At 39.8% G+C, this 14973-nt stretch overlaps 2 protein-coding genes across 13 annotated transcripts in view; one reads left to right on the forward strand and one right to left on the reverse strand.

Annotated features, from left to right (window-relative positions):
• Positions 1-14973, forward strand: part of eva1bb (eva-1 homolog Bb (C. elegans)) — a 180319-nt gene that overhangs the window by 26611 nt on the left and 138735 nt on the right. The gene's annotated exons all lie outside the window — the stretch shown is intronic.
• The window catches only part of map7d1b (MAP7 domain containing 1b), a 53498-nt gene continuing 52237 nt past the window's right edge, over positions 13713-14973 (reverse strand). For all 12 annotated transcript variants that reach the window (XM_085149083.1, XM_085149082.1, XM_085149075.1 and 9 more), the window contains one exon: positions 13713-14341. In XM_085149083.1, coding sequence (XP_085005209.1) covers positions 14331-14341 — 11 coding nt within the window. In that variant the 3' untranslated portion in view covers positions 13713-14330. The remainder of the gene's footprint in view (positions 14342-14973) is intronic.

Below are 14973 nucleotides of genomic sequence, written 5' to 3' on the forward strand. Positions count from 1 at the left end.
TAAGTCCACAAAATGCACAAATATATGAAGAAAGATTAAAGACACAATTTAATAAAATATTTATAAAAGTATTACGCTACTATTTGGCATGGAAAGCAGTAGATGTCTATTTATATATTAAGACATCGTCAAAAGAATAAAAAAATAAAATAAATTGAATAAGATTATTTAATTAAGAAAAATATAAAAATATACATATAATTTATTACAGTTTAAATAAGGTGAATAGCATGTAGCTCAATAAAATAAACTACAATATGAGAAAACAAAACAACATGTGTTGCAAACGTAAAGCGTCATTTGGACACTCAGTTAATTATACCTCCTGTATAAGTTCACGTTTCACATGTGTTTTTCTTTTTCTTGTCACAAAGCATTCCTTGCATGTTCTGCACGTATTCCTTGTTTTACTGGAAATGAAACGAACACACTTTTATTATAACCATGTTCCAAATAATGCTTGAAAACAGGTTAAATGGAGTGTCTCCAGTCCCCAGTTTAAAAAGAAATACAAAATGATGGGGAAAAGCAACAAGAAACTATAAATATAGGCTGCACTTTCAAAAGTAATAATGTAGCTTCCAAAAAATAAGAAAAAACAACAGAAAAAGAGATAAATCCTTAATAACTTTAAAGCAAAACCAGCCTTGGTAAGTTGCATGCAAATGAAAGGCAAAACAACTGCATGAAGACACAAAGACAAACATGACTAAGATGCAAAGCAACACAAAAGACATGTGAAGTTAACACAAAATTACATAAAAGGACTACAAAGACACCTAAAACCACCAGAAAGTTGCAAAATCACTAAAAAATATGAATGAATGAATAAATTAATTAATTAATTAAAAAGACTTTGGTCAAAGGAAAAAGAGATGAAAATGAAAACAAACAGATGGAAAACACGTCTACTAGATTTATGTGTCTGTTTAAGTCCATGTGTCTGCTTCTCTGTAGCAGAGTTTGAGCCCACTGTGTTTACCTGCCTGTACATGTAGCATGAAATTGCATCTTATGAAACTCAAATATGCAAAACCTTTCACAGTAACCAAAACGCCTGACACTTACCAGAAGACAGGCAAGGGAGAAGCGCAAAGTACCAAAGGCCAAAGTGATCATGAACCCCCGACATAAAGACCTTATAAAGGACTCAATCAAAAGTCATGATCTCGCTGCATCATTTTATTTGGTGCTTCAGATAAAAACCTTATGAAACATTTATTAACAGCATAATCCTTTACATATTTACCTTACCTAAACTTGTAAACTGCATTTATAAAATATACTCTGTGCACATTGAGGATACGGGGGAAACTAAAGTAAATTAACACTAACAGTCCACATGCAATAAAGTTAAAATGCACACGCACTAAAACATTGGTTAAACATTTTAAGTTGGTGGAAGCATGAAGTCTTGCACAAAACGAGTGCTACCATGGAAGCAACAGCAACAACAAACTGTAGCTGATAGTAGGAGTAGCTATTCTTCCTGAATATAAATAAACAAATGATGACAAAATATAATCAAACCATCAAATATGAAAATAAAAAGTAAGACTGAAAATCGGATTAACTTGTATTTCACACGATGACAACTGAGCGACCAAAATGATGAATTAAAAACAAATGAGGTGATGAAAATGAATCCGTTTTGCATTTCCACTGGTTCATGTTTATATCAGTGAAGTAAACACTGGTTGCAGATTGTGCTCTATTTTTATCAGAGTGAGCCACATAAAGACAGCTAGCAGCTGCTGGTGGACCATTAGCCTCTTTCCACAAATACATTCAGTAAAGTTAGATTCTCTCTTGTGTCCTTTCTGCTGGAGATGTCAGAGTTGGTAGTGAACCACGGGTTTGGGACGATCTTTTGTGATTCTTGCAGCTCCGTTGAGGCAGTGAGAACTGAAAGGTTCCCCCAAACACAGCAGTGTGCAGCCAGTGATTTTCTGGGCAGAGTTTTATGACCCTCTAAAGGGCTATCCTATCTGCCACGGAGCTGCTGGCAAACCTCGTAAAGACGCAGTCTGACAACGTGCTCAATGGAGCAGCAGTATAAAGACACCATGAGCTTCTCTGGAGAAACCTCATGAAGTGGAGTCTCTGTTGTGCCCCCCACTGTAATGTTAGTGGATGAGGACAGATAATATGCAACATGCCCAAAAACATTGATGTGTTTTGGGTTGTGATCTTAATAAATGTATTGTGAGTTATTTTGTTTTGGTGGCGTTCGGTCCAAGGTTCTTCTCAGCAGACAATGCTGTAACTGATAGCATAGAAGGGACACAGTTTTAGGTATGGAGAACATAAAAAAAGGGACTCAGCACACAACGTTTAGGAAGGGAGAGAGGCAGGAGCATAACCTAACCACGTGGGGGTGGTTAGTTGAAAGTCTTTTCCCCAGTGACAGAAAGGATGTGAAAGTCCCAAACTAGGAAGTCTGGGTTGATGATACTGAAATTGGAACTGCAGTCAGCTCAAGCTGGGATAGTAGAGTACGGAAGAAAGTGGAGTTGCCATTTTCTGAAAGTGGATGGATGGATGTGTCCCTGTGTGTGTGGAGTACAGGAGGGAGGACTCAAGTACAGGACACGGGTGATGTAAAGTGCAAGCAAAGCTTAAAATGCAAGCACATGATCAAGGAAGATTCCGGAAACACAGGACTATTTATACACAATGGGGTAATTGGAGCAATGAGTCAAAACATCAGAGACAACTAACTATCACAGTGAAACAGGAAATAATCCAAGAGATAGTGGGAGAAGGAACGCTAGAATAATAAACTCAAGGCCAAAATCCAAACATGAGAAAACACACAACAAAACCTCATTGCTAGTGCAGGAATACTGCATGACATCACTGTATGGGATATAATATATATGTGTCAAAGCATTGACAATAATAATAATTTTCAAATATAAGAACAAATCGGCTGTTAAGTCTTTGAAGTGTACACGTTAAATGTCACTGTGTCACAGCTGATCAAAAGCACCATGAAAAAAGATAATAAGCTGTTTTTAGCTCTCATTGAATATCAGTTTACTTCCGATTTTTAAAGTCTTTTCCATTAAAAAAACACAATAATTTTCCGTTTTGAGGTCAGTTTTAAGCTCTTTGGTTAAAACTGTGTCTAAAGTAATCATATTTGATTTTGTGGACTGAGCAGTGCTGATCCTGATGTTCTTGTTGGACCATTTATGACCTGCTGGACTTGAAATATCAGGTGGTGACAACAAGAAAAGTCCATTAATTTATTATTTATGGGTTTAGGTGGCACAGTGGGGCAGTGCTGAGCACTGTCACCTCACAACACAAAGGCTCTTATTTTCAAACCTGCCATCAGCCTTTCTGTGTGGAATTTGCATGTTTTCCTGAGACAGCGTGGGTTGGTCCCACAGTCCAAAGTCATGCTGGATGTTTGGTTAATTAGTGATTCAGACAACATTTGAGTGAATGTTTTTTTGTGTTAGCCCTGTGACAGACTGGCAGCCTATCCAGGGTGTAGCTCATCTTTGGCACTAGGGATAGACGGTGCCACAGCTCTGAACTGGATAATCAGTTAAGAAAATTGATGGATGAACGGGTTGAAAAAGCAATTGGATCAGGAATTTAATATGGTAATAGGTCTGGCAAAATACAGTGTTATTGTACATTTGTGACAGTATTCATTTTATCATTGTGTATAATTGAATTTTTGCATTTATTTTTTTTATTTCTGTCTTTTTTTCTTACATATTTTGTATCTTAGTTACTTTTTCCTAAAAATGCATTTCTGCAAATGGATAATTGAATTGCATCAACATTAAGTACATCATAACAAAATAAAAAAAAACATTTGCTGAATTATTCTGTAACTATGAACAGTATTGATCCAAAATTTGGGTCTTTGAGCTGATTCTGATGTGGATGTCAGTGCTGTGACTGTTAAACCATTACTTTTATCTGATGACACTTGCTGTTTACCATCTACTGTATTTAAATTATTTATCCATTACATTTAAAACTGTTCTTTAACAATTCTTCCACACATTCTCAAAAGCAACACGTTGCTCTAAATGGCCCATTTCAAGCTTTTCCTTCCTTTCTGTCATTTATAATCTGTTATAATGGTGGCTGGTCATATCAAATATGGCCAAAAACTCACATAATGAGGTGCATCTGGCAATAATTCCTACGAGCTCAGGCTTCAAACTGCTCTAAATACTCAGTTCCAGGCAGTTTTCCTATTTTTGGCTCTGAATGATGTCAAAAAGAGCAGATATACTAATATGGCTCTGAACACAAAAGCCGCACCCAGCTGTAACATTATCAATTTGTGAGGAGTAGCCAATGAGAAGAAAGGTGACTTAAAGGAAGAGGAGTTAATAATACAGCTTGTTTTAGACAAGGATTATGTTGAACTGTGAATCATGCAAAGCTACTCTAATAGAGTCCAAGAAAGGAAATACGGAGAGGGAAAAAAGGAAAAACAAAATAACAGTTCAGTAAAAAAACAAAGTTTAAACACAGCAACACAATTTAAATAAGGATTATATCGCTGATCTAACTGCGATCTTATGAACTTCTGATCCTCAAAGCCAACTGTGTGTGTTTCGACATGCACAAAGAACCTGGTTTGAATTTTTACAGCTCAGTCGGGCACGCTGAGATCCCTTTACCCCTCGTTGACCTTCCACAAAGGTATGCAAACACATCCTAATCACTGTCATTTTCCTTTGCAGCACAGGTGCTGGACATTTATATGTGTCAGACTTAAATTTAAACCTGACAAATCTCTGCTTCGGCCACAATGTGAGACCACACGACGCTCCTTGTCTGTCACCGTCTGTTACGAGCTGTTTATGGTGTCGGTTGAGGTTTAAATTCCAAGGGACAGAGGACATCTTTGACCAGTGAGCTCACTGAAAGTCAGTGAGATTATAGGGATTTGTTTACCCGCTGGAGCATTTGTGTCATTTTCCAAAACAGAGGAACTCAAGCAGCAGGAAAACTTAAAAACACACATGAAATCACTCATTTTAATTTTCATACTTTTTCTTCACAAGAGGGTTAGTTTGTTTTTGTGCATCATACCAGAGACAACAGCAGGGGGTCTTCAATACATCTTAATTCATTCAGGCATGAAAAAGTAAAGATGGAGAAAGAAAAAGGGCTCACCTTGCAGCGAAGAGTGAAAGTTGCTTAAAACAGACAAGAGGGAGACATCTGTGTATCCTTGCTTGAAGAAGAAACCTCAGTGAAACGTGCACAGACTCCAACAACCTGTGACTGTCTGACAGCCACTTGGAGAAATCGCATCTGAATTATAAATAGTTCATCCTCTGAAAGAGTTTTCAACAATGTTTTCTGCAGCTTATGATGATTTTCACCCTCTGCCGGCACACATTAAATCTTCCTGCGGGGCCTGATGGCATGTTAAAACCTTGAAAAAAGGCAATGTAATTGCATGTGTTCTTTTCAGTGAGCACACTTATGGATCAAATGGTTATCATCACATAAACATGATAATGATATCACTTTATTCTTCATGTGAAAGCTAAGTTGGGTGAGTCACTGAGCTGCAGACAGTAGATGACTTGTGTTTAAGGTTTTGCCTCCTGCCGGAGCAGCTAGTGGTCGTATTTTATCCCCCTGGGAGAAGCTGTCCGTCTTCTATCTCAGCTCACAGAGTGTTTGGGCCGTAAGGACATGGGTCTGTGTGGCACCGGAGATAACAAACTGACAGCGAGCACACAAACCTGGACAGACCATGATGCTTTTCATATCACAGTCGCCAAGTGGTTATGCAAAAATCAAACTGTCCTGGAGCATTAGGAGGAAAAGCATTTGCACATTATTAATATGACTCTATTCTCCGAGTTACATCCTATATTTAAATATTCCTGAGAAGGGCGTCGATGGACGCTTTATTTACCTAAAGGTGGAAATCTTGACAAAAATGAGCTTTAACAGGAGAAAGAGTTCACGGAAAGGCAGCAGCTCTGGGAGGCTGCACTCAGGCACGGTGTCACTTTGATATAAATGCTAGCATGCTCATGTCTAGCAGCTATGAAGTGCATTATCAGTTTAAGACAAGAGTATCCATTTCCTTCCTGAAAACAGTCACACTTAATGGATGATTCACCGACAAAATTTATGATGAACAGCCTGAAATTTCTTCAGAAAATCAGCTTTTCCACATCCAGCCAATCTGCTGTTATTCAAATTTAAATGCTACTCTGATAAATCAGAGAAAATCCTCACCTTAACCAAAGATGAACTTCACTGTGTTATGGCGGACCACGACAGTCTTTCTCAGTGAGAAGGTTAAAAAAAACAAAAAACAAAGACTCAGGTGATAATCTCCTGTTATGAAATAAGCAATTGCTACACAACACTTCCTGTTAAATTATTTTGAAAACAAAAAATCTCATTTTCTATCCCTTTTCTATCTGCCAAAGCGTCCAGTAGGCTAGATTGGATCCTGTTGGTGAGCCATTTCTAGCTGCGTGTTCACTGTTTGCAGACTTTATACCTGTGGGGGTTACATCGACATCAGGTTACAGCACAAGCTGCACCAAAGGCTTACAGTGTAGCTGTGACATAGATTTATCTGAGAAGTATAAATCCCATTATTATCAGTGATGACCCAATCCTAACACTAAAGCCTCGATTAAACTCTGCTGTGGACACAGACACAGACAGCTGGAGACACGATTAGTCATTATATTTCTGTAAAGTCTGTCAAGTCTACTTGAAGTCCGCCTCCTGGAGCATTTACAATTAGTCCATTGTAAGGGCTCATTAAAGTGGCATAAAATGCATAAATTGATGTGGCTGTGTGATGACATCACCTAACACACAAAATGACCATTGTGGCGAGCACAAATGGACCATAATGGAGTCTCCGCTGATGATTGAAAAACCCGCAGACACACAGACATCTGCTCAGGCCCTCGCACTCGCCACCTGATTACAACATTTGCATCACTCAGGACCAAGCGGATCATAGTCGACTCACAAATAGGGAAAATACCAGAAAGGCCGAACGCTAAACCTGAGTAGTCAGAATATGCAGTTTCCTGCTTTTGTTAATTTGTTCTCAATGCAGGGCTGCATGCTGTAGCGACCCCCAGAAAATCCCAAGGCAATTAGGGAGCAAATAAAATAATAATTCTAACTAATACGGATCAAAAAGCACCATGTCTCTCGCTTTGGGCCTCCCTGTGTGGATCAATTATGCACATAAATGCACAGAATAGAATTCTGAGTTGAAATGTGTAAAAAAGAAAAGGTGGCTGGTAGTGTGAAGCACTTTGAGTGTTCAGTAAGACCGAAAAGGTGCTCTGTAAATGCCAGTCTATCCCATATCAAAGCCAGGAGTTTTAGTTTAAGACTTTAGCATAAAAAAGTTATTTAGTTTAATAGAAGCAACATTTTTCTCGGAGTCTGTGTGGCAGGTTTTTTTAGCCACGCTTTGACTATCCACATCAGCATTTGCATCACTCCTTCCTCATGCTTCTGCAGTGATGACACACCTTATCTGTGAGTCAAACACTGTGCCATTTTCTTTACTCTTACTCCTGTTACCAGGTTGTAGCTGGGAGGGTTACGAGGTGAGGGGATGATCCAAGTCGCTGACTCTGTTCTCCTCCCCTTTTCCCCTCAGTATTCACAGTTTCCTGTGCTTTTACCTACTGGTCTATCTTCATGTTGGTATTTGTGACTTTATTCTATGTCCCTCATTCCTATCTTTGTTTATTTATCTTCATCTGGCTTTCTGTGATTTTACTTTCTGGCTTTGCCCTGATCAGGCCCCTGTTAGTGTCTGAAGCCATTTTCACTCATACATCAGTATTTTTTTGCTCAGTTCCCCTTATTCATATGTAGCAAATAACAGGAAACAATCTATATATATAGAAATTAGAAGGTGAGAGCAGAGGAGGAAGCACACGTGTCCAGTCTGACTGTGTTGGGTCTTCACGCTCTCTGCAGTGCATTAGTGAAAACAACTTTTTTTAAACTTTGTTTTTTTCTCCCGCTTCTATTCATGCCTCTCATGTTTCCTACTGGTTTTATCAGTAAACTTGTTGGTTGGACTTCTGCTTTGTCTTCTTAGCAGTTCAATCTCCTTTAGTTGAATGCCCTTTCCTTTTATTTGGGTCCTCGCCTTGACAAAGTGTAAGAGGATAGCCCCGCCTCACCTTCGTATTGACTGAGTTCAAACCAGTTCAGTTTCATTTAATCATCACCAATTCACAACAACAGTGGCCTGAAGGTAATTTATATTGTTAGGGAAGATCCTAAAATACTGGTGTTGGATTATAATATTATTTTATGCCATGTTAGACCCCTAATTAAAGATTGTGAATTATTATGTAGTTTTAGTTTGCATTATTCTCCTGAATTAGAAGAAGGTGATAACTATTACATTTGGTAAACTGATTTGCATTATATTAGACTGCTGATTTATTGTGAATAAATGATATTGTTTTATGATGCATTATACTGCTGAGTTATAAGAAAATACTGTTTGCAGAAAGTCATCGCCTTATTTGTCTGACTAGAAGAGAACAGAGCATACTGCCCCATCTCAGCAGGAGCAGATAAACAGGGAGCCAAGGTCGTAGCTTAGGCGCTGTGTGTGAGAAAGAATGTGAATGTTTAGGCTTTTATGATTAGGTGGGGGCCACTAGAGGCTATAAGAGTTTGATCAAGGCTCCACCATTTTGAGATTTGATGCTGTCTGCTGTATGGTGTCCATCTCCCACGTGTGTATTCATTAAATCATCGTTTGACTTGACCGGGCCGGACCAGTGTTGTTATTTTTGGTTTTCCTCTTGTATCCATCCCCAATATTTGAATCCGTAACGCTGGTGAAAGTGGAGAGGAAGAACCCTCTTTTAACAGGAAGAGACCTCCAGCAGAAGCAGGCTCAGGGAGGGGCGGACATCGGCCATGACCAGTTGGGAGGTCAGGGGAAAGAACAGAGAGAAATGAACATGGAGGATAAACAGATCATGGACAGGAGAAGAAAAAAAATGTAAGGTGTGTAATGGTGGCATTTAAACACAACAGGAGTGGAGAGGAGGAAAGAGGAAAGGCAGGGGTTTTACACTGATCTGGGAACAGTTCAAGTTAAACACAGGTAGGTTTTGTCTCTGCAAACGTCTTTCTGCTGAAATCCTGTGTTAGTTTTCACCACTCCTCTCCTTTTGTGTAAAAGTTTACTGTCGCTATAGTTCACAGGAGTCCTGAAGCTTTAGAAAATGCTTTTCCAGACTGATGGATGTCATTGACTTTGTTTCTCAGCTGTCTCTACAGATCGCGAGATGATGCTTAGCTTTTTTACACCACTGTCCCCCCAAAAATGGTGGCTCTGAAACAACATGGAGTAAGAATGAGCCAGTCTGTAGCGCAGCAATCCCTGGTGCTGAACACACTGTATGCTGAATCTCCTGTTTTGCGATTAGGACACCGATTATTTCCACCTTATTTTGCATTTGCATATAATGAATTACATTTAAAAATTTTCCCTGCGGCTCAGGCTTATCATCTCTGTGTTACAGACTTTCAACAGCAGTAGATTCATTCAGTAGATGTTTAGAAATCCTAGCTTCAATCTGCTTCATCAGACATCACCACCAATAAGCAAACAACTTAATCCACCAATGAGGCCGACAGTAAAACACAAAGAACTACGAGTTTCACTAAACAGAGTCCCGTTAATCACAGTCTTTTGTATGCAGGGCTGTGTTATCTGGTGAGTAATCTTTCTAATTATAAAATCATGACCAGGCCAGAGGAGACAGAGTGTCCTCGCCCTGATTCTCTGCACAGATTCACATCTCTGAGCCAAATGGCAGTGTGGTCACAGCATAACAAGGTCCAGTGTGTTTACTTAGACATTTGATACATCGACAGATGGACTGTGACCCAAACTGTACGACTGCTGCAGGAATAAGGGTGCTGTTTGAGAACAAAGTTGCCTAAACTCCAGCCACAAGGTCTCTAATATTTGGTTGCTATAGTGCATCATAGCAGGTGGGCAGCAAGCCTCATGTGAAAAGCTTTGATCCTGTGGCTGGTCTACACCTCAGAAACGTCTGCGGCCTCTTCTCCCTTCTGTGCAGCCTCAAGGCACAGCCAAACAAATGGGCTGCTACTGAACACCCACTCTGTTAACGCCTCCTTCTTTACAGTATGAAAATCCAGTCTTCCCATAGACCTGACTGAAAAAGGTCTGCTGGCTATCAAATTAAAGCACAAAGGGTAAAACGCTACTCCAAAAAAAAAGCATTGAATTCATGGATTTATTTGGATCCTAAAATAATTCAGGACTGATAAATATTTCAGGTGCAGACATCATAGTTTTATCTTTTACTTCTGTTTGGGTTCTCTGTCTTTTTACAGCCAGGGGGGAAATCTTCTGATCATTTTAAAAGTATTTTAACTGGTTTGGGTTTAGTATCACCTGACACAGAGGACTGAATCACATATTTCTCTGTAGTTTCTCTGTAGTTGCCAACTGTGCAGCACCTTTATTGCGCTTTGCGGACTGATAACATGACATATCACATATCAGAGTTTTTATTAGCTGAAGGAGGAGATAACAAACATGAAAGCTCTTTTAGCTCTTTCTATCCTGCAAAAAATGAAGAAAATTGCGGCAGGGGAGTTGTCTTTGGCTCCAATGCAGGGGAGGGGTGGTGCAGAGGACTCAAGGGGCACATCCACAGAGGTGGATGGAGCAGGTGGAGATATTTACTCTAATGAGGGTTTTTCCTTCTTTTAGTGATGGGGGGAAGTGAGCTGGAGAGTCAGACTTAAAAGCACTGTATACACTATAATAAACGACAAAAAATACAATCTGAATCTGGTGTGGGTCCTCGTGCGTTCACAAAAATCTTCTAGCTTATTAAATTTTTTGAGTTGAAATAGTTTTAAAAATTTTCTATGTTCAGTTTCATAAAGGCTTAACTGACTTCCTGAATCCCAGCCTGCATCAAATACAGAGAAAAATGACAATTATTATTATCTAATCTTATCGAGACAGATTCCTGAGCTGGGACAGAAATATAATAAATAGTGGGATAGTGATAGTTGGAGCCTGGTTTTACTGTAGTGAGTTTTCAGATTTTCTCAAATGTATCAGAGAAGCTGCATACAGTAAGTCTAGTTTCTCAAGTTTAAGATGTGCATCTGAGTCAATGTTTGTGTTCAGAAGAATTAGTCTGTGACGATACACTTAACCAGAATTGGTCCCCACGGATGTCTTTCCTTGACTAACAAAAGCAGCCAGATCTAGCCATTTGAGAAAAACATAGATAATTAACACCTCACGTTTAAAAAAAAAATACATTTTTACTATGATACTGGTGATTTTTTCCTTTTGAGGGCAAGGCCAAACCCAGAGATGGATTTTAGACTTAGCAGAAAATCAGCCTCTGACGATGATGATGATGATGATGACGATAATAAGAGAATCATCACAGTTGTGGTTCAGGGTCAATGCTGCCCCCTTCTGGAGCTGAATGTGAATCACCACCAAACTGTATTTACTACAGTCTGCTGGGTCTTCTATCTAAATTCGTGAATCTTGTGCCATATGAAGACATCTCTACCAGTAACTGATGCTGAAAAGGTGAAAACTGGAGGATAAAAGTTCACCAAAATGACGTAAACAAATGTGTGATGGTTCAAATTCCTCGCTCAGACCTTCTTCTTCACCTTTCTTCTTCACCAGTGACGTTTGCTGTGTAATCAACTCTGCGCTGTATTTGAGTTCTTACTCAGTCTTTTGTTTTAGTTTCTTCTCCTGCCTTCTGTGTTATCATTTTTCTGTGTTGGTTGTTTGCCTTTTGAGTATTTACTGTTTTAGTTTGAAGTTAAATGTGTCATGTTTTTTAGTATGTTAGTCCTCTTCATGGTGGAGGGGGTTTGTGCCTTAGTGATCCCAGGAGTTATGTTGTCTCGGACAATTTGCCTCTGGTCACAGGTCCTGGGTGAGGAGCCAGATTCAGATGATCCTGTTCAAGAGGAAATCTTGGATCCAAGTGATCTCACCTGGAGCAGGAACACTGGAGCCCCACCCTGCAGCCTGGCCTGGTGGAGAAAAAGTGCTCATTGCCTGAATCAGCTACATGTCCACCACCCCCCTGTCTTCCCATCACCTCCTGAAGGAACACAAAAATGGGTCTGGAGTTCCTTAGCAGTCTGATTCCTTGCTAACTTTCAGTTCATGTTGGTCTTTCGGCTTATCAGCTTAATAAAGCTACATTTCAAAAGAGCCAAACATTCACACCACTTAATCGAACATGCACGTGGGACTGTGGGAGAACAGTTTTGATTTCTTCATCCATATTTACAGGTTTCACTGAAAGGATCCAGGATCATCTCATCACTGCACGTTTTTCTTTGGCCTCTCTGTAAGCAAATCTAATTTCATTCAGCTCTAAACTCTAAACTTTTACCACAGCAGTTGCAGTCCAAGTCTCTGGGTGTTAACTGCCCAGTTGTCAGCTTAGAAAGCATGCTATCTTGCTCTCCTAACTACTGTTTATAGCTCAGATTATTTATGTCTTGAAAATAAAACCCACGTGCGATGACAGAAGATCACAAATTGTATTAGTCCTGTCACTTAAAGCAGCGGTCTCCAACCTTTTTTGCGCCACGGACCGGTTTATGCCCGACAATATTTTCACGGACCGGTGTTGTGCCAAAAAGTGATTTCCAATGTTTCCGTGTATTTTTTATGTGTAATATCTTTACGTATGTTGGTAAATAGACTTCGGTGAAAAGAGTTTACAAAGGGGTTATATATAGAATTAAAAGATTATCTGTTTTTTCAAGTATCTTTATAACTCTGTGTTATTGTACTCACATTATAACCAATCCGGTCCTTTATCCCCACTTAAAATATTTTTACAGAACTATTGTAATATTTGCTGCCATTTCTGCTGTCCTCCTGGCCAACTTACTCTTACAAAAGACATTTTTAATGTTAATGAGATTTTTTTAACTGCATAAATAAAGGTTCTATAAAAGTCGCTGCCAAAAACTGATTGCGGCTTCTACCTTGTTACGCGAATGTTGTTTGTGGCTCAATATGACTTTGTGTCATCCATGAGGGATGCATTTGACATATGTTTCACATATTATAGGCCAACAAGTTACTTATAGCAGTTTAAATACGAGCAATCAGTTTTTGGCAGACAATCACTTTTTGGCACAACACCGGCCTTTAAGGTGTCGCGGATAAATACAACAAAATAAAACTAGTACCGGTACCGAAAAAAAGAAGATTTATTCATAACACACGTGAAAAGACCCAGGAAAACCGAGTTAACGATCAAAACGATAACAAAATAACGCTGAAATCGATAAAAACCCTGAAAACTATAAATTTCACACCTGAGCCTCAACTCTCGCGGCCCGGTACCAAACGTCTCACGGACCGGTACCGGTCCGAGGCCTGGGGGTTGGGGACCGCTGACTTAAAAACATAAAAATAGTAAAACCCAAACCTATGGAAGGTTGTTTCTGCCATAAGTCAGCACTTTTAAACAAATGATAAAGTCATTGCAAAGGATTTCCCTTCCACTTGCTCCAGAAAGAAAGATAAAAAAAAAAAAAAGTTAAGTTCAAGTCCAGTGTGGCGAGGGCTGGAAATGTCTGTTAGACGAGCTTTTGTGTATCGCCGACAGACGCACACAAACACACGGAGACCTCGCTCCCTTTCATAAAGCTTTATTTCACAGATCCCCCGTAACAGGAGGCCGAGGCAGCCGGGCTCATTATTCATTTACATACACTGTGGCCAGTCCTTACCGATGCTCCCCGTGTTAAATAACTCAATAATTCAAGACAAAAAACAGCAAAACACACACGCACACACACAATGCTCAACTTAAGGTAACAATAACAATATCATAGCGACGGTAATAATAACAACCATTGTCAAATATTATGTATTTCCAGGATTTTATACTGTATTTTCTAAAATTTGTTACACAGTCAGTCATCTTTAAGGTGCACCATAAAATCTGCATGTGACGTTTCGGTAAAACTTGACAAAAATGCTGCACCATAACACGCGGTGAAGACAGAGAATACTTAAGCTTTTTATGATTTTTTAAATGTTTCAGATGAGTTTGTTTTGTTTTGTTTTATCCCAGCCAGTTCTGCTCCTCCTTGCTGTCCCTCCGCTGTGGATACCGTGGATGTGGATTCAGCGCAGGTGAACGCTGGTTGTTTTGTTTGGCACGCTGTTTTATAAGCCGCTGTGGTGTGGCATGAATCTCATAGCTCAAGCAGAGACGAAAGGCGCGTCTTCGTGGATGTGTGGCGACTCACAGGACCTCTGCGGAGGAGGAAAAGAACACAACCAGAAGCCTGAGTGTGAGTGTCGTTCGTTTTATGTTTGATATGTTCGGTGAAAATGAGACTCGTGTTATATTGAAGGGTGACAGATTGATTTCGGATGAGGGGACAAGTTTTCAAAGATTGAAAAATAGGTTTTAGGTCCTAAATCCCATCGCAGCTGGGATTCTGTTCTGCCATGATCGATCACTGCAGCTTAATCGTCAAATTAATGAATTTCTCTATCTCAATAAATCTTGGTCAGTCCTCCAAATGATCTCTGCTTATTGAAATCTTTATTAGTGCCACTGAAGTCGCCCGAGACTGAGCTATTGCTGCAGCCTTGCACGCTCATCTCTGATTTGATGGTGGAAACCTGGCCGAACAGAGGTGCTGAGATAACGATGCTCCAGCCTGCACTTATCCCAGCACCTCTGGCCCTGTGGCAGGTTTCACAGGACGATGCCCCCTAAAGGAGCCTAACTAAGACACACCCACTCCACTCCACACTGCTGAGGCAGCTCCCTCTCCCTCAGCCTTACTTGCTTCAGGAAATCATTCCTACTGTTCTCCACATAACTCTTCTTTCTGCGACAGGTGAACTCACCCTTCACACATATTTCTGTGCAGCTG

This window comes from Neolamprologus multifasciatus, chromosome 22, assembly GCF_963576455.1.
Source record: "Neolamprologus multifasciatus chromosome 22, fNeoMul1.2, whole genome shotgun sequence".
NCBI lineage: Eukaryota > Metazoa > Chordata > Actinopteri > Cichliformes > Cichlidae > Neolamprologus > Neolamprologus multifasciatus.